Raw genomic sequence first — 24,857 nt, forward strand, 5'->3', positions numbered from 1 at the left:
ATCTTTTTATAAAACCTTTTTTGTCAAAACTTTATTTAAACTTGTAGGCTACATTTTAGTAGATAACATGTTGCAAGACACTCCTTTAAAATCTGGCCATCATTTTTTATGTTATTATTTTAATGTTTATGTAAACAGAAAGTGCATATTGATGCTAATTATAATTGCTGGTTTTCGACATAAAACTTGGTGAATTGATTTCATTGTGTAGTATTAATACTTTTTAAACAGTATTCTGTGATAACCGTGCTCATTTTGGTCACTATAATCATGCAATGAAATTTTCATGCCATTTCATCTCTAGTTATGATCAACTATGATCAACTAAAATGGCTATAATTATAATTGTGTTTTTACAGTATACTATGCAAAGTACAATTTTATATAAAACATTTATTTTTATCTCTGATTCTGTTCTTTTCTCTGACATTTAAGACATATATAGGCCTACAAAGACTCTTTTAGGTCTAAAACAGTTTGGATAGTTGCTAATATGAGAGTTATGAGACATTATTTTAGAGATTTAAGTATTGTGTTACAGCTCTCGGCCACTTTCGTTTTTAAAAAGTAGCTCTCAAATGAAAAAAGGTTGGAGACCCCTGTGCTTGAGTGATTCGGGTGTGTTTAGTTGGACAAGAAGTAATAGGGGAAATGTAAATTTACCAGCAACCCAGCAAACAATTTTACGTTCTGGGAACGTTCTGGGAACGTTAGTTTTTGGTTCCCAGAACGTTCTGGGAACGTTCCCAAGAACGTTCCCTATTGGTTAGCCAGGAAAGTTTTCTTTACGTAAATAGAACGTTCCCTTTAGGTTAGGGGAACGTTCCCAAAATGTTCCCAGAATGTTCCCTTAACCTAAGCACATTTCAGGAATTTTACGAGAAGGTTCCCAGAACGTTCCCGGTAGGTTCCCAGAACGTTCCCCTAACCTAAGCACATTTCAGGAATTTTACAACAAGGTTCCCAGAACGTTCCCGGTAGGTTCCCAGAACGTTCCGGGTAGGTTCTCAGAACGTTCCCCTAACCTCTACTGATGTCTATACATAAATAATCAGTCAACAAACCAATACTTCTACATAGTTTATGTTCACTAGAATAAAGTTCTCTGAAGGTTCCCAGAACGTTCTCCTAACCTATACATTATGATGTCTGTACATTAATAATCAGTAAACAATTAAGTCATACTCTGCATAGTTTATTGTTCACAAAACATAAGAATAAAGTTCTCTGAAGGTTCCCAGAACATTTGTCGGTACATTAATAATTAGTCAACAAGCCACTACTTATACATAGTTTATTATAGTACAAAAAATAATATTTTTCTTTTTGTACATAAGAATCTTATGAACCATGAATATACATATAAAATGACTTGCATTTAAAGAAATTATCTCAATCTCTGAAATGGGAAATTAACATTTTATTTTAAACAACAAACAATTTATAGGTATGGAAAGGTGTAAAACCTAAAACTGAAAATGTGTGCAGTGAACAAAAAACTGTGAAAATGTGCGGTGAACAAAAAACTTGAAACTTCTCCATCTTCACTTCCCCATCAGCTGCAAAACAAAAACAAGGGGGGACAAGTTATATTATATTATATTATAATAGAAAACATTATATAATGCTTTTAACTTGCCCTAGTTTTAACTTAAAAAAAAAAAAAAAAAAAAAGATACTTCTATGAAACTACTGAAGTCACCATGCAAGCCTTAATAATAATAATAATAATAATAAATTTTATTTATAATGCGCCTTTCACATACTCAAAGCGCTACAGCATACATAACAAAATAATCAAACAATCAAGCAAACATTGCAGTAAAAAATCAGTATCATAAATACACAATTTATAAATTAAAAGCTTGACTAAAAAGATGTGTCTTAAGAAGTCTCTTAAAACAATCCACAGAATCAGCGTCCCTGATAGACGCAGGTAATGTATTCCATAACTTTGGCGCATTACAGGAAAAGGCCCTTCCCCCCATAGTTTTTAATTTACAACGAGGCTGACACAGAGAGAGAGAGCCAGCAGAGCGGAGAGAGCGAGCAGGAATGGACGGAGTAACCAAATCACAGATGTAATCTGGAGCCAGCCCATGTACTGCTTTATAAGTTAAAATCAGAACTTTAAAATCAATACGTGACTGAACTGGAAGCCAATGCAGTTGCTGGAGCACAGGTGTAATGTGATGGCGAGATGATGTGTGAGTCAAAACACGTGCGGCAGAGTTCTGTATATATTGCAACCTCTTAATAGAGTTTGCTGGTAAACCCGCAAAGAGAGAGTTACAATAATCAAGCCTTGACGTGATGAAGGCATGGACAAGCCTCTCTGCATCAGGCCTAGAGAGAAACGGTCTAATGCGCGCAATGTTTCTCAGATGGAAAAAAGCAACCTTCGTTATGTTTTTAAAATGAGAATTAAAAGTTAGCTGGGCATCAAAAATAACGCCCAAGTTACGAACCTGACCAGAAGGGGACAATTTGGTGTTGTCTACTGAAATACTAAAATCCTTACTTTTACTGACATTCAAAGGAGTGCCAATTAACAAGACTTCAGTTTTGGAGCAATTTAGTTTCAGAAAGTTGAGTTTCATCCACCCTTTAATTTCCATTAAGCAGTCAGACAGTTTTGAAGAGGAAGAATTAAGATCAGGCTGAGAGCTGATATAAATCTGGGTGTCGTCTGCATAGCAGTGATAGCTCAGGCCATATTTCTGAATGATCTGCCCAAGAGGCAACATATAAACACTAAATAAAATAGGACCCAAGATTGACCCCTGAGGGACACCCTGACACAGAGAAACAGTCTGAGACCTCTTTGAACCCAGGTAGACAAATTGTGAACGACCTGAGAGGTAAGATTCAAACCAGTTTAACACCGTTCCAGACAGCCCGGTCCACTTATGCAATCTGTCCAATAGTATACTATGACATATGGTATCGAATGCAGCAGTAAGGTCTAACATGACCAAAATGCCACATGCCCCAGAGTCAGCTATAATAAGGAGGTCATTCAGAACCCTGACCAGAGCCGTCTCTGTACTGTGTCCAGATCTGAACCCCGATTGAAATCTTTCTAATAGGCTATTCGTACGGAGATGAGTATGGAGTTGGCCAACAACCACACGCTCAAGCACTTTTGCCAGGAAAGGTAGATTGGAAATGGGTCGATAATTTGACATGTCAGTGATATCGCTACCAGCTTTTTTAAGAACTGGCGTAACTGCAGCCATTTTTAGAGCAGAAGAGACATTTCCTGTAATGAGTGAGGCATTTACAATGGTAGTGATGTGGGGTAAAATGACAGGCAGACAATTTTTTAAAACAGTCGTAGGGAGTGGATCAAGTATGCAAGTAGTAGAGTTCATAGACAAGACAAGTTTCGAAATAAAATCAGAGTCAACAGCACTGAAACTTGAAAAAACAAGACCAGAGAGATCAGGAGGATGCAATTCCACAACCTCAGAAGCAACCTCACAAGCAATAACGTTATGGATATTCTCAATTTTAGTTGCAAAATAATTGAGAAATGCATTACACTGCTCAATGGTGGAACAGTTAAAATCACTCGGAGGTTTGATTAAATTATTGACTGTTCTAAACAGAACACGGGGATTAGAAATGTTGCTACTAATAATAGTAGAATAATATGCCCCTTTTGCAGCTTTGAGAGCATTTTGATACTCAATCTGATGCTGATTAAACATTAATCTATGAACTGTTAGACCAGATTTTTTGTATTTCCGCTCCAACTGCCTGCCTAATGCCTTCAATTTGCGCAACTCCGATGTGTACCAGGGTGATGATCTCTTAAAAGACACAACACGTTTTTTCAGAGGAGCAAACTCATCCAGAATGGATGTAAGTGCAGCATTATACTGATCAGTAGAGGCTGCAACTGGTAAATCGCCCATAGTATGACTAAGGAGATCAAGATCAATATCACTGATTTTCCTAAAACAGATAACACGTTCTTTCACAGTCTGCAAAGAAGGAGGAGTCAGATTGAACGTGATGAGCTTGTGATCACTTATACATACATCAGTACACTCAAGTTGTTCAATAAATACTCCTGAAGTGCAGACCAGATCTAATATATGTCCGTGTTTGTGTGTCGGAAAGTCAACATGCTGAGTGAAGTTAAAACATTCAAGTGCATCCGTGAGGCACACAGCATTATTGCAAGTCAGATTGTCAACATGAAAATTGAGATCACCAGTTAAAAGAATACCTGGACTGAGTGCACTGGCAAGTGTCAGACACTCAGTAAATTCAGAGAAAAATGCAGAGTTAAGTTTGGGAGGGCGGTAGATATTCAACACAAGAACTGATGAGAGACCAGTCAGCTTGAAAGCCAAGCATTCAAATGATGAAAAGCAAGGCAATGAAACCTCAGTTACTGCAACATCAGATCTATAAATGACAGCAAGACCGCCACCGCGGCCAGTGGAGCGCGGCCGGTCAAGATAGGTGTAGCCAGGCAGAGTACACATATTTAAATTGAGATAGTCATTAGGCTGATGCCATGTTTCACAGAGGCAGAAGAAGTCAAGTTTTTTATCCAAAACAAAGTCACAAAGTGAAGCCGCTTTGTTGTTAATAGAGCGAGTGTTCAGATGTGCAAACCTGATTGTGTCAAGACGAACACCACAGCTTGATGGAGTAGACTTCTGGAGGTAAGAGAAATTCGCAGAGCAGACATGACGCGAAGATAAATGGCGACGATCCAGACGCCTCTGAGACCAAATTGTGTTTATATCTGCTCCGCTTGAATGCAGGTTCCGGCGGGAGCCACGATGAACGTACTTTGGCCGTCGGAAAAGTTGTAGCGATCGCAGTTGTATTTCCAAACCACCAGTAACAAGGGGCTGAAAATGACGAAGCTGTAAAAGTTCCGTGGCACAGTATTTTATCATAGTGGAGTACGAGAGGTAGTGAATCTTGCCGTAGACCTCAAATGATGCCAGTATAAAAACAAATAAAATCCAGCAAAGCTGCATATTAGCAGAAATCAGCCGATATAAAACCAGCAGCGGCACATAAACAATTTAACGCACTGATGGAGAAGCGGCAGCCACAGTGCGCCAGCGTCCTCTCACAATAACTCATGATATAACTTAAGATATTAATTAATTTGCCCTGCATTAATTTAATTGCAGATTACTGCATAAGTGACGTCCATTGAAGATAATAAACTAGGATATATACATAGGAATATAACTACTACTACTTAATATACTATGAGGATTATACACTACTTTTTACACTCATCTAGTAATTATACTTTCTAAAGTTAAAAGTTTAGATTTTATTAAAACTAATATCAAAACTTTATTTTGTATGAGGTACATTGAATCATTGAAAACTAAAACAAAACTAACACAATTACATACCATTTTAAATGCCTGTGTGGGGCAAATTTCAGGACCATAGATATCAGGTCTTCGATGTCAGTGGCCTTAGTCTTGTAGACCTTCTGCATTGCCCCTAGATGTAGGAATAAAAGTATGTAAACATTGTAGCCATTTGAGATATGGTATTATTCGAAAATGTACATTGGGACAAGAACAATTTTCCAAAGCGCAACATTTTTTGAATTGAAAAAAAAAAAAAATTGGCTATAATTAGAGAAAACCACTGATAACTTGCCTATGATTACACTGCAAATGTTGAGCTTCAGGAAGGGCAGTTTGCCTTTTTTGCCTTTCAGGCTGTAGGCACCCAACACTTCATTGGTTGCAACCCTGCGCATTATTTTGCGCAAGGTTGCACCCGCGTTCACTCCTCCAAGGGACCGAAGATAATTCGTCTGAAAGAAAGAAAGAAAGAAAGGAAGAAAGAAAGAAAGAAAGAAAAGAGAAAGAAATTTCATTCATTTTTTCATTTACTCAGTTAGCCAGTAATCATAATGACTCAATTAGCCAAAAATCAGATATGCAGAAGCAGCTGGAAAACCAAGAATGTGCAGGACACAGATGATTTTTCTGTGGGTAGAACAGTATAGCATGAGTTCTGAGTTTGTTATGGCCAAGAAAAAAAACAACTTTATAGTAATAATAGTATCCTGCATTAAGGTTTGCGTGCTACCTGCTTTGAGTTGAATCACATTATATTTTGTTATAATTTGTTTTGACATCCATTTGTTGCATCAAGGTCACTACTATTTGTACCAGGTTGTAAATCGAGCTATTCTCATTTGGAAAAAAATCTGGTAATAGATTTGAGTGTCTTGCATAAGTATTACCATCTTTGCCCTTTTTTCCTTGCTTTCTAATTCCTGGTCAAGAGTCTGCAGCTCCTCAACAGTTTGGCATGGCCCCTTTTCCAGGAATTCCCCATCCTCCTCCGTCACTGTTTCGGCTACTGCAGCCAGTAGCTGCCTCTGCATGGCCAGGATGTCCTGCTGGTTTTCAACAATTTCTTGAAGTCTTTGTAAGACTTTTGTGCGATAGCCTGTGAAGCAATATCGCAGTGTTAAAAAATGTGCAGTATTACTGTAGTGTTGAAAAACAAAATTGGACTTACTCTTTGTCCCAGAGTCAGAACACTGGGGCTCTTCTACAAGAAGCTTTGAAGCAACTGTGGCATAAAACAAAATTTTGCCATCTATAATTATTAATAGTCACAATAAATATAATATTCTGAATTTCAATATATAGTATTCTGAATTTTAGAATAGAAATTTAGAAACATACCTTCAAGGGGCCGTGACATGCTTTGCAGGTGGGACTCCTGCAGCGATTCCTCTGCTGTATAAACACATAAAAAGAATATGCATTTTCAAAACGGGTTTTCAAGGGCCACTCTTCAAAGTTTAGATCCAACCTTAATCTAGCAGACCTGATTAAGCTAATCAATGTTGATTAATTTAATCATTTAATTATTGAAATTTATTTATAATTGAAGGAAGTTTAGTTTAATCAAGGTTGAAGCTAAACTCTGCAGGAAAGTGGAAATCAAAAGCCACATTAACCCCCAGTTTCATAGACAAGGCTTATGTCTAGTCCTAGATTAAATTTTAAATCTGAGCTATTTCAACTGAAAGAAACGTGCACTGACTGATCATCTTGTTTTTTCTTAAGTGACCTATGAACTATGAACCTAATCCTGGCTTAGGCTGTGAAACCAGGCCATATAGATTCAGCATTAATGAATGAGTCACAGGTTATAATTAAACATGAAAATAAAAAAATATATATACTTACATTGTTGAGAAAGATAACTGGAAATATCTTCTTTTTTGACGAGAGAGAGAGAGAGAGAGATTCATTCATTCATTCATTTGGGAAGATGTGTTTGCTCATAAAAGCATACTTGTATATTATACAAACCCTTGTCCAGAGGATGAATATTGGAGATTGATGAATCTGTAAATACAAAATTGAATGGCTGATAAATGGAGACATTGGGTAATAGTCATCTGGGCCATACTGTAATTGAGGGTACATCTTAGGTCTGTGAGATCATTTTGATTCTCATCATTCTCAATGCATACTTTATAGAAATGTTTACCAATCACTTCTCTAAATGTGGAAAATGTGGATGTTTACTGTTAAATTAGGACAATACCCTCCAAAAAATTTATAGTCACACATAATTTGTATTACGTGATATGTTCTCAAGAAGCCCATTGATGAAAGACTAGATGTCATGTCTTCTCTCTTTTCTGAAATATTGCTTAATATAGCAAATCTGTGTCTAGACTGTTACACAAATATAATTACAGCAAATTGTTAACAAGTTGACTAAAACGTATACCCGTAAAAATAAACGTCCCATACGCTTAGTAGCTCTAGGTGTCTATGTAAAAACAGTCAGTAACATAGTAGACCGGTAACATAGTTGACCAGAAATATATATTTTTATATGCTTTTTGAAACTCACTCACTGTGTAAACAACTTACATTTTGGTGGATGAGGTTTTGACACATCTTTTTTCTTTTTTGGTAAAACTCTTCCATCATCTGAAATGGAAACATGCTTCAAAATAGAGTTCACAAATTGTCATTACTCATTTATTATTACGTTGGCTTCCTGTTTTTTTGTTGTTGTTGTTTTGTTTTCAGTGGATATATAAAAAATTCTTTAGTGATTTGAATAGTTACCCTCTGAGGAAGAATCCATTTCAGAGACAAATCTTTGTGTCTTTTTGTGTGCCCTCTTTTTTTCAACTTTGGAGCAGTCTTCAGTTTCCACATTTGAGGTCTCCGCTACTCGCCGGCATTTTTGAAGACCTTTAGTGTAAGAGTCTGGAAAATATGATAAATATTGAAAAATATTAGAGATAGTATAATAGTATATTCATTTAAATATTGTAAAAACTACATTACCTGTCCTTAACCAGACTTTTTTTAATGGACATCGCCTCCACTTTGCCTTGTCCGGCAGAGTGCAGTTTTTAACAAGTTTTCTTGTATTGGTAAATGTCCAGTAACAGAATATTCCCTGAAAAAAAAAGAAAGAAAAAGATTTACCATTCTTGAACTGATTTAGTAATGTACAGTAAATTAATGTAAAACGTATTGAAAACAAAACAATACCTCTTTGGTTTCCTCCAACCATGAAGTTGGAATAACTTCAACCGCATTATCCTCACCAAATTCCACAACTGCAAAACTTTTTTTGTTCATCTGTTGAGATAAAAATACACAAAAGGAAATGTTTAATAAAGATAATTTACACAGTGTATTATATTTATCCAATAACTTATTGCTTATAATAACCTTCACTGTTTAACCTCCTTTGTTTCTCTGAATGTCCTTAAATGGTGAATTAACAGTAGATCTTAACATTGAAGCATTGGATGTGTGTGTGTGTGTGTGTGTGTGTGTGTGTGTGTGTGTGTGTGTGTGTGTGTGTGTGTGTGTGTGTGTGTGTGTGTGTGTGTGCGCGTGTGCGCGTGTGTGTGCGCGTGTGCGCGTGTGTGTGCGCGCGTGTGAGAGCGAGTGTGTGTGTGTGTGAGTGAGAGAGTGAGTGAGAGAGAGTGTGGGTGAGTGAGTGAGTGAGTGTGTGTGAGAGTGTTAGTGAGTGAGAGTGTGGGTGAGTGAGTGAGTGAGTGAGTGAGAGAGTGGGTGAGAGAGTGTTGGTGAGTGAGTGAGTGAGTGAGTGAGAGTGTGAATGAGTGAGTAAGTGAGTGAGTGAGTAAGTGAGTGAGTGAGTGAGTGAGTGAGTGAGTGAGTGAGTGAGTGTGTGTGTGTGTGTGTGTGTGTGTGTGTGTGTGTGTGTGTGTGTGTGAGAGTGTTAGTGAGTGAGTGAGTGAGAGAGTGAGTAAGTGAGAGTGTGCCAGCAGCCATATCACCCTGTAGCCCAAGACTGGTTGCCCACTGAAGCTAAGCAGGGCTGAGCCTGGTTAGTACCTGGATGGAAGACCTTCTGAGAAAACCAGGTTGCTGCTGGAAGAGGTGTTAGTGAGGCCAGCAGGGGGCGCTCACCCTGTGGTCTGTCTGGGTCCTAACACCCCAGTGTAGTAATGGGGACACTATACTGTCAATGAGCACCGTCCTTCGGATGAGACGTTAAACCGAGGTCCTGACTCTCTGTGGTCATTAAAAATCCCAGGATGTCCTTCGAAAAAGAGTAGGGGTGTAACCCCGGCATCCTGGCCAAATTTGCCCCTTGGCCTCTGTCCATCATGGCCGCCTAATCATCCTCATATACTGATTGGCTTCATCACTGTCTCCTCTCCACCAGTAAGCTGGTGTGTGGTGGGCGTTCTGGCGCAATATGGCTGCCGTCGCATCATCCAAGTGGATGCTGCACATTGGTGGTGGTTGAGGAGATTCCCCCTTTCATGTAAAAAGCGCTTTGAGTAGGCCTGCCTAGAAAAGCGCTATATAAATGTAATGAATTATTATTATTATTATTATTTGTGAGTGAGTGAGTGAGTGAGTGGGTGAGAGAGTGGGTGAGTGAGAGTGTTGGTGAGTGAGAGTGTTGGTGAGTGAGTCAGTGAGTGAGTGAGTCAGTGAGAGAGAGAGTGGGTGAGTGAGAGTGTGAGAGTGTGAGAGAGTGAGTGGGTGAGTGAGTGAGTGAGTGAGTGAGTGAGTGAGTGAGTGAGTGAGAGAGAGAGAGAGAGAGAGAGTGAGTGAGTGAGAGTGTGGGTGAGTGAGAGTGTTGGTGAGTGAGAGTGTTGGTGAGTGAGTCAGTGAGTGAGTGAGTCAGTGAGAGAGAGAGTGGGTGAGTGAGAGTGTGAGAGTGTGAGAGAGTGAGTGGGTGAGTGAGTGAGTGAGTGAGTGAGTGAGTGAGTGAGTGAGTGAGTGAGTGAGTGAGTGAGAGAGAGATAGAGAGAGAGAGAGAGTGAGCGAGTGAGAGTGTGGGTGAGTGAGTGAGAGAGTGCGAGTGAGTGAGTGTGTGTGTGAGAGTGTTAGTGAGTGAGAGTGTGGGTGAGTGAGTGAGTGAGTGAGTGAGTGAGTGAGTGAGTGAGTGAGTGAGAGAGTGGGTGAGTGAGTGAGTGAGTGAGTGAGTGAGTGAGTGAGTGAGTGAGTGAGTGGGTGAGTGAGAGTGTTGGTGAGTGAGTAAGTGAGTGAGTGAGTGAGTGGGTGAGTGAGAGTGTTGGTGAGTGAGTAAGTGAGAGTGTGAGTGAGTGAGTGTATGTGAGAGAGAGAGAGTGAGTGAGTGAGAGAGAGAGAGAGAGAGAGTGCGAGTGAGTGTGTGTGTGTGTGTGTGTGTGTGTGTGTGTGTGTGTGTGTGTGTGTGTGTGTGTGTGAGAGAGAGAGTGTGAGTGAAAGAGAGAGAGTGCGAGTGAGTGAGTGAGTGAGTGAGTGAGTGAGTGAGTAAATCAGTGATAGAGAGTGTGAGTAAGTGAGTGAGTGAGTGAGAGAGCGAGTGAGTGAGTGAGTGATTGACTGGGGCATTATCTGTGCACATGCAGGATTGCTAAGAAGATAGTCTCTTCTCTTTTTTCCACCATTATAGCTTTTCTTGTCAGTTGCCGTTTTGGTATGAGCTTCATGACAGCATGCCTTGATTGCACTTTGAAGCATCCAAGTATTCTTGAGTCACATGGATCTCTGAAAAGTGATTCTGTTTTCTCAAAAAGCCTGCACAGCAACATCTGGCAACCATCATCCGACTCGCTCTCTTCAATGGCCTCACAGCATTTACCTTGATCAAGTATGAAGGCATTATTAGGCCTTTTGAATTTGGGCTCAGAGGCCTCCACAGACAATGGGGATTTTGACATCTCTTCTAGCCGTTTCACCACTTGAGTAAGTGGCTGCTTTCCTGATCTTACTAGTCGTTTCAGCTTCCCAAGATAATTTTCGAAAGGAAATGCACTGCAATCATCAAGACTGCCATAAGCCATTGCCTCCTCTGGTAAAAGCACCATTGAATGTACATTGTACACAATGAAGTGGTCTCCATATAGTTCTCCTGCTTTTCCAACAAAGTATTTCATCAGCTCTTTGCTGTAGCTGTTGTGTTCCACTGCAAGTGTAGGGCAAAGCAGAAGACCCAAGGCAACACTGAAGACCATGAAGTGATCATATAGCTGGTCAGCCAGAATTCCTTTAAGCACGATCTTTCCTGTGTAAACAGCAAACTGCCGCAGTTCCGTTGCCTTCCATCGGTCAACGTCTTCCAAATTTCTAGGTTTCCGGGCAAAACAGCTTGGAATGACCTTTCGAAGTGACAGCAGCCTTTGGGTCACATTGCTTATTTGCTCAGCAGACATTCTCACTTTCCTGTCTCCTCTAACCCACACTGTTATTAGTTTTTTCATTACTCCCAGGCAAGCTTGATGCATGTAATCAATCGGGAATTGTTGTACCATGTCTAGTGGGAGGCTCAGAAAGGGGGACACAAGAGTGTCCTCATTTTCTTGACGTCTAGTCATTTCAGCGCGGAATGTGTCGTTGCTTCGTAAAGTGAGGTTATCAACTTCTTGGTAGGTCACACGTCCATCCACCCATGTACCCTTCTGTGTGCATTTATCACACCCATAGTATCCAGAATATTGTTTGATCTTTTTTACCATGGCTCTTGCGGGTGCGTCACACACAACACATCTGATTTTTATTTCTTTTCCATCCAAACCATTGTCCAAAAGTTCCTGGATGTCCTTTATGGCTTCTTCAGTAAAATCCAAATTTGTTGGTTTGGTGGGACCAAGTGTCAGTGTGACAGGGAAGACACAGACGGGTGGCAGGTGAATGGCACAGAGAATGGGCCAAAGATTTGTTTTGCTGCTTTTAAAAATAGGCAGGCCATCTATATTAAATGATAGCTCCAATGTGCTAACTCCTTCTGTAATCTCTCTTGGATAGCGCTGCAGCTGTTCAAGAAGGCTCTCTCTTAAGTTAAAATGGACACACTCCATTCCTGATTTTGCCACTGATGTAATGAGTCTTGGAGTTTTCAGCAGTGTCCTTGCTGTTGATGGAAGCTCTGGGTGTCCATTTTTTTAAAGTCCTTTCAGGAGATCATCTAGGGCATTATGCTTGATGAGATGTTTTGTTGCCCATTCTTGTAAAAATGTTGAGAGTGAAGTTTGGGTCACTTTGTTTTCATCCTCGATATCTGAATTGCAGTTTTCCTCTCTGGACACATCGGCCACACTGTCAGGTCCTGAACTGGAGTTCTCCCAACTGACCCCAATTTCTACATCTTCAGAAACACTTGAGATGTCTTCCTCAGTGTAATTTTCTTCATTAATTCTTTCTTGAAGGGTTACTGGATGAACTGATGACTCTTCTCCAATTTCATTACACCTTTCATGCAGTGATCTCCGTGCATATTTCCACTGCCGTGTGTAGCGTTGCCTCTTGGTTTTTGAATCCATTCTAAATCCAAATTATTAGACTTCTTGAAAATGTGGTACTGGCATATTTTGCAATATTTCATTATATCTATTAGCAGCCAGTCTTCAGGTTTTTACATCAAAATGTTATTTGTTAATAGTTGAATTGTCAATTTCCCATATAAATATAAACCATTTCAAGGACGTAAACAATAAATTGGTTGGAATACTACTGCTCATGTCTGAAGGCCCTGAAGCATTTCCGGTGGGGCCATTTTTAAATCTCAGGTTAAAAAAAAAAGAAAGAAAAAAAGCATGAACCTTTTGGCCCGGTTTCACAGACAGGGCTTAGATTAAGCCAGGATTAGGCCTTAGTTCAATTAGGACATTCAAGTAACTTTTATAAATGTGCCTTAGAAAAAACATGATGTGCATCTTGAGACAAAACAATGGCACATATTTTAAAATATGTCAGTGCAAGTTGCTTTCAGTTAAAACAGCTCAAACATGCATTTTAGTCTCGGACTACCTTAAGCCTTATCTGTGAAACCGGGGGTTTAAGTCTAGTGAAAAGGCAACAGTTACACATCACACTTAAAGGGTTAGTTCACCCAAAAATCTAAATGATCTCAGTTTTTACTCACCCTTGTGTTGTTCTAACCCTGTAAGACTTCCATTTATCATCGCATCACAAAATATTATATTTATGATGGAATCTGAGTGCTGGATAAGTCCTCCATAGACATACAAGTGGCTTAAACTTGCTCGATCAGTAAACGTATTAAGACATTGTTTAAAATAGTCCAAGTGACTCCAGTGGCTCAACCATACATTTATCAAGTGACTAGAATACTTTTTCTGCGACAAAAACTAAACAAATATAACAAAAATCACTTGATAAATGTATGGTTGAGCCACTGGAGTCACTTGGACTATTTTAAACAATGTCTTAATACGTTTACTGATCGAGCAAGTTTAAGCCACTTGTATGTCTATGGAGGACCATCATAAATATAATATTTTGTGATGCAATGATAAATGGAAGTCTTACAGGGTTAGAATAACACGAGAGTGAGTAAATACTGAGATCATTTTGATTTTTGGGTGAACTAACCCTTTAATTTGTTTAAATGCGTCTTTTCTTCTCCACCTGTTTTTGTATGACCCTGCTGACCAAATGAGCATTTCACCGTCCAATAGTTATGCCTTAACTGCAATTTAATGCATCCTTCTCATGGGCATTTCATAATTTGTGACTCTTCAGTCTGAGTTAAATCTCTTTTTTGGCTTATTTTATCTGTAAAAAAAAAACAACGTGTATATTGCTAGTTGCTTAGTATCCATTCTTCTACCTTCACTGCTGCAATCCAGGGGCGTTTTTCGGAAATCTAAATTCTTTGATTTCCGAGAGCAAGTTTTGGGCCTGAGAGAACATCCAACCACTGAAAAACATGCTCCTTATTTTAATTTTAACATTTTATTCGCGTGAATAAGAAAATTAATCACACAATTGCCTTAAAAATGCCCTCCTGCCATAGTTTTGAATGTGCGTGCGGACTAACCGTCTGAGGGCCAAACACATCACTTCCTTACATCTACAAATAGCTGTTGAAATGGTCTATAAACATAACAGTTTTCTTAAATATATGAATGCATGTTTATTTAAACCAACATTACTGAGACCACCTTAACATGAATATAAAGAATATTACTTACCCTGAATGTGGCAAGACAAAAATGTGAAGGAGGTGGGGAGACGTGGAGGTGGGGAAGATGATGCAAAAACTATTACATGTAAAAAAAAAATATAATAATATATTACAAATAAAAATTAAAGTATTCAACATTACAAATGCTGTATGCATGCTGTAAATTATGCTTTTGTGAATATCAAAGGAGAAAAGAGAAATAGGAGTGAGATGTCTGTATAAATTCAAATGTTTTCAGTTCCAACAGTGAATATTAATTAATTTAAAATTACGACGAAACTGGCAAATCAGAGATGCAGAATTCCATTCTATTCATTCTTTTTTTTTTTTAAGAATAGTCTCTTTAATGACTTCTTTAAGACATTAATAACATGCTGAATGATGTTGCTTTTGATTGATCTTAACCCAAATACTGAGAGGTATCTGATAATCAGTCAAAATAAATACTCACCAAGCCAAAGATGCTCTTGTGGTGTGGCTCTTAGAAGAGCCTTTGGGGTGTATGTAGCTGCTGTTGACAAACAAAAGAGGGAAAAGACCAAATATGAGTAAAATATGTCTGTACAAATTTAAAGGTTTTCAGTTCCATCAGTGATTATTGATTCATTAATGTGTTATGACGAAACTGGCAAATCAGATATGCAGGATTCCATTCTATTAATTAATTTATTTAAATAATGAACCAATTAATGTATTCATTAAGATTATAACATGCCACATTAAGTAGCTTTAATTTATATATTGATCAATTAGCATATGATGAATGTGGCAAATTTGAGTTGTAGGTTGACTTCTAATACTTACAACGATCAATGGCAATTGACACTGAGAAACTTTGAGAATGTACAGGCTACAAAGCAAATAATTTATTCTCTTCTCTCTTTTTTTTCTCAAAGACTCTGATGAATAGGCCTACATAATCCACATTAAGATGCATTATACATAACAATTGTGTTAAGTTTCATAATTTATTTATAGTAAAGTTTCTATTAGAATGTATTATTTTATTATTGTTCATATAACTGTTTTATTATGTTTGTATGTAACGTTATTACGTATATATTTTATTTGTATTTGATAACCTGTTTCAAAAACGTTCATGCCAAAAGCCCCTTTGAATTGAATTGAAAATTGAATTGAGAAAGAGAGCTCGCAGTCAAACCTGTGACAACGCACTATTTTCCATACAAATTAAAGATATTGTGAAGCACTGTATAACTATTCTCTTTTCAAGGAATATTATGACATAATTCTCAAACTAAAGAGCGTTTCTCAAACGGAGCGTATTGGCTCCATCGGCAATGACGTTGTCACAGATTCAACCAACGTCTTCTCACTGACGTCACCATAGACAGTATAAGAAATGGACAGAGTCATCTCATTGGAACTCAATTGAGGCAAGTGAAGCCCGTTTTCAGCGATTTTTTAGGACTTCCGTTCCTGACGCGCAGACTCAAACTGAGCTTGACGACGTAGATGTGACGTGAGCAACCCGTCTGTCTTCTAGTGGCTGTGGCATGAGAAATCTGAATCATTCCCTTCCGAATCTTGCAGAGACGGAGATCGTGAGTAGGAGGTGTCCATGAGCTAGAAGCAGGAGAAACTTTTGCTAGGTATTCTGATGAATTATTTTGTCATTTTGCCTCCACGTCTCCCCGATTGCCCGCAAGCTTCTCCTCCCGTCAATACGGTAAACTCTCTACTGTGCGACAGAGAGTTGCGTGGTTATGACGCAATCGTTAGCCTACTTTTACAAAAACTGCTTCTACGGGGCCATAACGTAAGATACAAGGTAATGGAGCATTTTATACATTTTCGTGTTTCTTTAGAAATAAATAATGGACAAATGGAGTCTTTAAACGCCTCAGATGTAAAGTTATTCGCTGTCAAAGTGACGCCAAAATGAATGGGAGTCAATGGGATGCTAACAGCAGGTGAAGTTCTGCTACAAGATGGTGGCACGCGGCCGGCTTCAACTTCCGGTCGACTTCCTTCCCGCTTGGACGTCACTCACTTCTAAAACTTGTGGAGGGCGTGGAAGATGGCGGAGAGAGCAGACGCTTTGTGAATAGCTCAGAGAAGCAAAGCCTTGAAAGTCAACAGAATGAACGTTTAACTCTACAAAACCCTGAAATATAAGATGTAACATTATAGAGAACTTATTTTAATAATTCAGAAACGTGTGAGTGACCCGGAGCACCTCCTGGAATACGATATTGCAAACCATAACATGGCTAGCACAAAAGCTAATGCTAAATTGAAGGCTCTCCAAGAACACGACTATGGCGGCCCGGAAAGAATGGAAACTAACACCAGAGGTACTAAAAACTCCTTAGCATCTCCTTCTAAACCACCAGCACCACAGAAAAAGTCAAAACCCGACGACGTTGTGACTGCTGGAGCCCATGCTGAGGACGCCTCTAACGCTGCGATCCTGGCTGCTATCGGTACTCTTCAAAACATGATGCAGGACTTCAAAGCGGAGCTAAAGCAGAACACGCTGACCATAGCCAACATCGCGAAAGCGGTAGAGTTTAACTCTTCCGAGATCAAAGTTTGTAAAGAACAGTGCCAAAAGCTGCACATCGAGGTGAAACAATTGAAAGAGGATAACACAGATCTGGGGAAAAGAGCTGCAGAAGTGGAGAAAAGAGCTGTAGAGTTGGAGCGTTATAAAAGAAGGTGGAACCTGCGGGTAAATGGTTTACAGGAGGGAAAAGACGAAAACACACGACAAATCGTCTCTGATATCATCGGAAAGATTGTGCCACACTGGAAGGAGAAGATGGATTTCATCCTGGATTCGGTGCACCGACTGGGGCCGAGTAACACCAACCGCCCTCGTCAGATCATCATGCAGTTCACAGGACGCCACTTCAGGGACGAACTTTGGCGGATCACCAAACTTCACCCCGTCTGCAAGGATCTCAACATCCGCTTCGCAGAAGACCTCACCAAGGAAGACAGAGAGGCACGGAGGGCTGTGTGGCCGAAAGTTGAACAAGCAAGGAAGGCAGGTCTAAAGACAGTGTTCCGGGGCCCTCATGCTTTCATTAATGGTCAACGAGTTTCACCATAGATAACACTATCCAGGGTTTTTGAATCCCGAGAACAAGTGAGTTTGAATGAAAACGTATATTCTCTGGGTTTTGCTACTATTATATATTTCTGATAGGAAACTTCTACTGCTGCTTTAAGTTCAGCAATCCGTTGTTGTTGATTGTTTATAAAAAAAAAATTTTATTATTATTTTTTTATTTATTATTTTGATATATCCGTTGTTGTTCCATGTTCAGTTTAAAGAGTAACATTTCTCTAATTTCTGTTAATGCAAGGGGTTTAAGAGACATGACAAAAAGGGAAAGTATTTTTTTATTTTGTAAAGGGAAGAAGTCAAATATAATTTTTTTGCAGGAAACCCATTCTAAGGTTGATGATGTTATATTTTGGTCTAAACAATGGGGAGAGGAAGTTTACTTTAGCCACGGCACTTCAAGATCAGCAGGTGTCGCCATCCTCCTAAATAACTTCAAAGGTCATATTGTGTCCCATATGGCAGATGAATTTGGTCACTGGCTGATTCTTATCATAAACATAGATGGTCTAAAATTCATCTTAGTCAACATTTATGGATATAATATTAGTAGAGAAAATCGAAACCTACTTGAACAAATTAGTTTACATTTAGACAACCTCAAATTAACACACTCAACTGATAACATCATCATTGGTGGCGACCTAAACCTAGTTCATGATGATTTTTTTGATAAATATCCTAGCAGATACTCTGCAAGTCATCCAAACACCATATTCACATGCTTTTGCGAAAAACAAAATTTGGTTGATACCTGGAGACACTTAAATCCAGAAATAACTAAATACTCCTGGTTTAGCTCAAGCCACAATTATAAATCCAGAATAGATCACTGGTTAATTGCAAATCATTTGCTAGTTTATAATATTAGCTCTGATATTTCTGCTGCACCTCTAACAGATCATAGTGTTATTCTACTACAGATCAAACCCAATGACAACAAGGTCCACTCACACACATATTGGAAGTTCAATTCCAGTCTGCTCAAAAATAATGACTACTGCCAAAAAATCAAATTATTAATTTAAAAATATGCCAATTCTGAGGAGCTATCAACTGCTACCAAAAAGTGGGAATTCCTAAAATATAAAATACGCCAATTCACCATCTCATTCAGCAAAACAATTAAAAAAGATTGTGAAAAACAAGAAGTAGACATTATTAATCAGTTAAATATGTACTGCAATAGATTAAATCCAACTGAAGATGATAGACAGATGATATTAAACCTCCAACCTAAACTAGACGAAATTTATAGTCGTAAGGCCCAAGGGGCCTTTATTAGATCCAGAGCTAAGTGGATAGAGGAGGGGGAAAGAAACTCAGCATATTTCTGTGGTCTTGAAAAAAGAAGACAGGAAAAAAATAGCATCAGATCCCTGATGATTGATAATAATGAAGTCACAGATGAAAAATTGATATCTTTAGAAATCTGGAAATTCTATAGCCAACTCTATAGCTCTAAATTTTCTAGTGTGGACTGTCATAATTTTTTTCAGGATATAGCAAAACATATTCCAAAAATAGAGAATGGCCTCCAACAAACATGTGATAATCAAATAACAATTACAGAACTTGATGCAGTAATTGGTCGTCTCTCTATTAACAAAGCCCCTGGATCCGACGGGCTTACAGGTGACTTTTACAGACATTTTTGGGTAGATTTAAAAGTTCTGCTGCTACAAGTCTTTACCGAAATATTTGAAACATGTGTGCTTCCACCAACAATGAGACATGGTGTTATCATCTCAATTCCAAAACCTGGGAAAGATCCCAGATTTATAGATAACAGAAGACCCATTACACTCAGAAATTCCGACTACAAACTCCTAACTTACATCTTTGCTTCTCGTCTTCAAACAGGGATTTCAGATCTTATTGCAGATACACAGTCAGGGTTCTTAAAAGGAAGGTCGATTCATAACAACATAAGATTGGTAATGGACATCATTGAGTATAGAAGCCAAATAGAGGATGAGGGTTTCCTTCTTTTTCTAGACTTCTATAAAGCATTCGACTCCGTAGAGCATCCATTTATTCTTTCGGCGCTCGAACACTTTGGCTTTGGAATCAAATTTAGAGAATGTGTTGGTGGATTATATCGAGATATCAGTAGCTGTGTCCTATTACCTAGTGGTACCACCCCAAGCTTCAAGATTAATGTGGGTATTCCTCAAGGTTGCCCCATCTCACCATACCTGTTCATTTTAGCCACAGAAATGCTAGCAATCTATATTAAAAACTGTAATGATATTAAAAAACTTAATGTACTTGGCACAGACATAATAATCAGCCAACTAGCGGATGACACAACAATATTCTTAAAAGATAGATACCAAATTTCAACAACTATTGCCAAAATTGAAAAATTCTCAAAAGCATCAGGTCTAACATTAAACTTAAAAAAGTGTGAATTGCTGGCTGTACACGACACTTCACTGAAAAACATCTGCAATATCCCTATTAAATCAGAAATCAAATACCTGGGGATTTACCTCTCCAAGGACCAAAAACAAAGCCAACTTCTGAATGTAGAAAATAAAATTAAAGAATGCAAATCAAGACTAAATATATGGCTACAGAGGGACCTATCAATACTAGGTCGAATTTACCTAACTAAGATGGAATGTTTATCAAGATGTACTTATCCAGCCTATTCCAATGCCATTCCAAACAAAGTGATTAAATCTATCAACCAAATTAATCTAAACTTCATTTGGAGAAACAGACCACATTATTTGAAGAAAAGCGATATGGTTAAAGACACTAAGGAAGGAGGACTAAAAGTTATTGATTTTGACTGCCTTAATGGAACCTTAAAAATAAATTGGTTAAAATCTTGGATCAAACACAGCAACTCCTTTTGGTATTGTATTCCAATGACCTTATTCAAGAAAATTGGGGGATTAGAATTTCTTCTTAGAGCGGACTTTAGTGTTAACAAACTACCTATATCATTGTCAGAGTTTCACAAACAAATACTTTTGTATTGGAAAATGTTATACGTACATAACTTCTCACCCCACACATCTGTACTCTGGAACAACAGATATATTTTGCACCGCAACAGATCTCTGTTCTTTGAGGATTGGTATGGGAGAAATGTATGGTCTATGGCCGACTTAATGGATACCGACGGACAGTTTTTAAATTATGAACAATTTTGCATCAAACATAATTTCAAACCCTTAAATTCAGACTTTACTAAATTACATAAAGCACTACCCAAAGGATTTGTCCTTCTAACAAGAAACATTTTGGCATATTACCCGATACAACCACAATTGGCCCCACTATCAATTCAAGGGATCTTTGTTTTGGATAAGCAATGCACCAATCACTTTATTAGAAATTGTTTTATTGATTTTCTTTATCCTAATATGCAAAATAAAAATAACATACTACAAAAATTTGATAAAGTGTCAATCATTAAACTAAGAACAGTGTATCTAACACTCCCTATACCTCCTAAAGTGAAAGAAACACATTTCAAAGTAATGAACAACATTTACCCCTCTAAAGAATTACTGAGACTTCGCTTTGGTATAGATGATAATACATGTACATTTTGTGAAATTGATGTCGAAACTACGAACCATGTGTTTTTCTCATGTAATGTGATACAGATATTTTGGTGTGATATACATAAATGGGTTAAGCAACAGATATCTTCATTCCCAACCTCTATCTCCTGTGATGACATAACATTTGGTTTGATATTACAAAGCAAGGGTGATGAGCTCTGTACTAATACAATTGTATGTCTAGCTAAATTCTTTATTCACAAATGTAGAATTGTAAAATCATCTCCCAAATTTGTTGTTTTTTTAAATGAATTTAAGCTGTATATGAAATCCTTAAAAACTCTGAAAAGTCCTAAAGCACAAAAAATATATGATACCCTAAAACACTTCCCAACTGAGGTTAATAGCTGAACAATGACTGAATTCTCCCCTTATATGTTTTTTTTATGTTTTTATTTATTTTAATTTTTTTATTTTTTTATTTATTTATTTTTTATTTTTTATTATTTTTTTTTTTATTTGAATGTCTCATCCTCATTCTTGTTACTAAGACTACATATATATTTACTGTTTGTATTGAGAACTGCTCCCTCTGGCTATATTTTTGTTGTATCTTATTCTGAAGAAACTGATTTTATGCAGCCATGTTTGTTTGTAATTCTTGAAATTTTCAATAAAAAAAAAAATAAAATAAAAAAAACTTCTAAAACTTGTCTTCCGCCGACTATATGCTTCCGCCCCTATGAGTACCTGGTCCACGCATCCACGTCAGTCGCAAAGGAACTAGCTAGCTATGCCTGCAATATGTTGTGTGGTGGGGTGCAACAATAAAATAGGAGACCCCACAATATTATTTTACAGGTTACTTCAGCACGAAAATAGACGCCATCAAGAGGGCAGACTGGACACCAGATGCAAACACTCGTCTGTGCAGTGCTCATTTTTTCTGTGGTGAGTGGATGTAAATAATGTTTACGCTAACCCTCGCTATCGCGACCAGATTATTTAACGTTAGCCCCCTTGTGCTGAGTGACATGCTAGAAAACAGCTAGAAGCAAGTAATTAACGTTAGTCTAGATAGCCTTGAGTTGTTAGGCTAAGTTAGCTGCTGTTTAAAATAACACTTACCTTTCTGTGGCAAGGGGGGCCTATTATAACGTTAGCGAAGTTTGTGACGGGAGATAGGCTCGGGAGACCGGTGTGGGTCAAGTGCAAATGACAAACACCTGTGTCTTGTTTAGTGCGTGAGAGACCGGGGGGATCGCTGTCAGAATTGGTATTTAAACTTTGCTGCTGCGCTAACTGTTACTTCGTTTTGTTGTTTCTTTTCGCAAAGTAATGTAACGTTGTTTGTGTGAGATGTGGTACATTTACTGAAAAAAGTCCAGTTTTTATAGTAATTAGTTTAATGAGTGAAAAAAGAGGCTATTATTTTAATGGAGAAAAACGAAATGTTCCCTCAGACCGTTTGCGGTTATAATTACTTATTATAATTACATTTCATTACTTTTTGTCTTCATAGTTTTAAATGTAATTTACTTTTGTTGTCGGACCATACTTTTAAAAAGTAATTTAACGAAATTGGTTAAGTAAAAAGTAACTCACCTCAGAAAACCGCAGTTGATGATGGGATGTCACTCAAAGGGTAGACGGGTTGTGTGCGCGCGGTGGGAGACCCCAGCTTCTATAGGCCCGCTGCCCGGTTTCGCGGGCTTGGCACGCGATTAATAACTTAAATATTGTGGGATTTATATATATATATTATTATTTTTTTATTATTAATTCTTTATTTCAGACCCATGGGTCCATATAAATAACTTACAACATCCATAGACAAAAAACAACATACATAGTTTAAAATACATACAAGCTTTCTCTCCAATGCTTCCAGAAACAAGAAAAATACCTTGTTTCACTCAACACAATATTGTTTAAGTCTCTTATGATACTATTTTTAGAATCATTCATCCGACATATGAAACTATACATATACTTCCTCAAGACAGCATTCAACGTGAGTATATTATTAGCCACAAACATTCGACTTGCACTTGACCACCTTGGGACCTTCAGTAAAATTCTAAGAGCATCATTATATGCCACCTGTAACTTTCTCATCTTTGCTTTAGAATATTTACACCACAGGTGGGCTGTATAGAAAGAAGCACAGTATGCTCTAAATAGAGTTATTTTCACATCGTCTGAACACATAGAAAACTTACGAGCCAGCATATTGGCTTGCCCATACAATTTACAGCACTGGCGCTGCACATCATCATCATCATTTAAATCATCTTTGCCATTCTAAATCATCTTATATATATATGTATGTGTATGCACATAATATAATGACACACCGCTTTACCTTGGCATTAAATGTCAAACAAATTTGGGGTTTTCTAACTGCGGTGTTTGTGTTTGAATATACTTTATTCAAAGCAATGTTACCAAAAATATAAGTCATATACATTTTTTTCTTTTTCTTGCAGGTTTGAGAGTCCCACATTGTTAATATAATTGAAATTGAGCAACCCTATGTGGCGATACGCACGCGAGCAGGCATTAAAGGGATACTCTACCAAAAAAATGAAATTTGTCATCATATACTCACCCTCATGTTGTTTCAAACCTGTATGAATTTATTTCTTCTGCTGAACACAAAGGAAGATTATTAGAAGAAGTTCAGTAATCAGACAGTTTTAGATACCATTGACTTCCATAGTAAAAAAAAAATATATATAGGCTATACCATGGAAGTGAACTGTCTGGTTACTGACATTCTTCTAAATATCTTCCTTTCTGTTCAGCAGAAGAAAGAAATGCATACAGGTTTGATACAACATGAGGGTAAGTATAATTAGAGAATTTTCATTTTTTGGTAGAGTATCCCTTTAAGGCAATGGATGAAGATGAGCCAGCTAGCCGCGCTGAACGTAGAGTTGATGGTTGAGACTGAGGTAAACAGTGTACTAAGAAACACATTACAGAAATAATTTACAAAATGATAACAATCATGAGTAGTTTACGCTTTACTTTGTTCAATGTTTCTTTGTGCTTGAAATAATCCATAAGATCACACATGTCAGACAAGTACCAGGTGCATCCATATGTTTATTGATATTTATTGTGTAAATGTATTGTTTTTTGTTGAATGAAGCGTTTGGTTCAGTACATTTTGGTGGTGCATTTATTTAAAATAAACCGTCAATTGGGTAAAGTTATTGCTGACATTGAGTGAATTATGTCACTTTAAAGTCATCATTAATAACATCAACAATAATGTTAAAAGTGTTTAGAAGTGCAAAGGCACCCAAAAACTGCCCTGTTGTGCAATTAAAGTATCTGCCTTCATTTTACCTGAAGATTAGTTCATGAAAAAATGGTTTATATTATTTGAATGTATAAGTCTGTAAACATCATACATGTTTTACCCATCTTCTTTTCTAGTGAGATGTGCATTGGGAAACCATAATTCTCTTCAATGGCTTCACAAAATTTTCACTGAAAATTTACTGAACAAAAAGTGAAGTAGCAAAGGTCAGTAACCTTTCACCTGTCAGTGTCCCTTAATAATAAATTATTTTAGAAAAGTGTAACCTGGTCCACTTTAGACTTTCTACTTACTATATTTAACTTTGTAACTACATGTCAACTACTTCTCAGTAATTTGCAACTACATGTCTTCTAACTCTCAGAATAAATGCTGTAGGTTTAGGGTTAGTAGAATAAGTTGACATATACTTGCAAAGTTTATTAAAGGTAGTATGTTGTGGACACATAAAAAA

The 24,857-nt window shown here is 37.7% G+C and overlaps 2 protein-coding genes across 4 annotated transcripts in view; one reads left to right on the forward strand and one right to left on the reverse strand.

Annotated features, from left to right (window-relative positions):
• The window catches only part of LOC309496529 (uncharacterized protein), a 259,879-nt gene that overhangs the window by 13,316 nt on the left and 221,706 nt on the right, over positions 1 to 24,857 (forward strand). The gene's annotated exons all lie outside the window — the stretch shown is intronic.
• LOC309497301 (uncharacterized protein) lies at positions 1,397 to 8,894 on the reverse strand. 3 transcript variants are annotated; one of them, XM_082167521.1, is made up of 12 exons: positions 8,547 to 8,894; positions 8,337 to 8,451; positions 8,112 to 8,255; positions 7,911 to 7,970; positions 7,338 to 7,373; positions 7,212 to 7,241; positions 6,702 to 6,755; positions 6,532 to 6,585; positions 6,251 to 6,459; positions 5,656 to 5,815; positions 5,400 to 5,493; positions 1,397 to 1,559 (listed from the first exon to the last, which is right to left on the reverse strand). In XM_082167521.1, exons 1-12 carry the CDS (start codon positions 8,634 to 8,636, stop codon positions 1,556 to 1,558), a joined length of 1,050 nt encoding a protein of 349 aa, XP_082023647.1. In that variant the 5' UTR covers positions 8,637 to 8,894; the 3' UTR covers positions 1,397 to 1,555. The 3 variants fall into 3 exon arrangements, with proteins under 3 accessions (XP_082023647.1, XP_082023646.1, XP_082023645.1); XM_082167520.1 differs by lacking the exon at positions 1,397 to 1,559 and having other exon boundaries at positions 5,408 to 5,815; positions 7,212 to 7,238; XM_082167519.1 differs by lacking the exon at positions 1,397 to 1,559 and having other exon boundaries at positions 5,408 to 5,815.

The sequence above is a fragment of the Leuciscus leuciscus genome (assembly GCF_965113295.1).
Source record: "Leuciscus leuciscus genome assembly, chromosome: 4".
Taxonomy (NCBI): domain Eukaryota; kingdom Metazoa; phylum Chordata; class Actinopteri; order Cypriniformes; family Leuciscidae; genus Leuciscus; species Leuciscus leuciscus.

Bases quoted from the DNA above. Each gene is read 5' to 3' on its own strand.
- LOC309497301 (XM_082167519.1), bottom strand. From the start codon at position 8,636: ATGAACAAAAAAAGTTTTGCAGTTGTGGAATTTGGTGAGGATAATGCG. The intron at 7,242-7,337 runs GTTTGTATAATA...TCGTCAAAAAAG, and splicing joins TATTCATCCTCTGGACAAGG to AAGATATTTCCAGTTATCTT. The intron at 6,756-7,211 runs GTAAGTATATAT...GTGTTTATACAG, and splicing joins CAGTTATCTTTCTCAACAAT to CAGAGGAATCGCTGCAGGAG.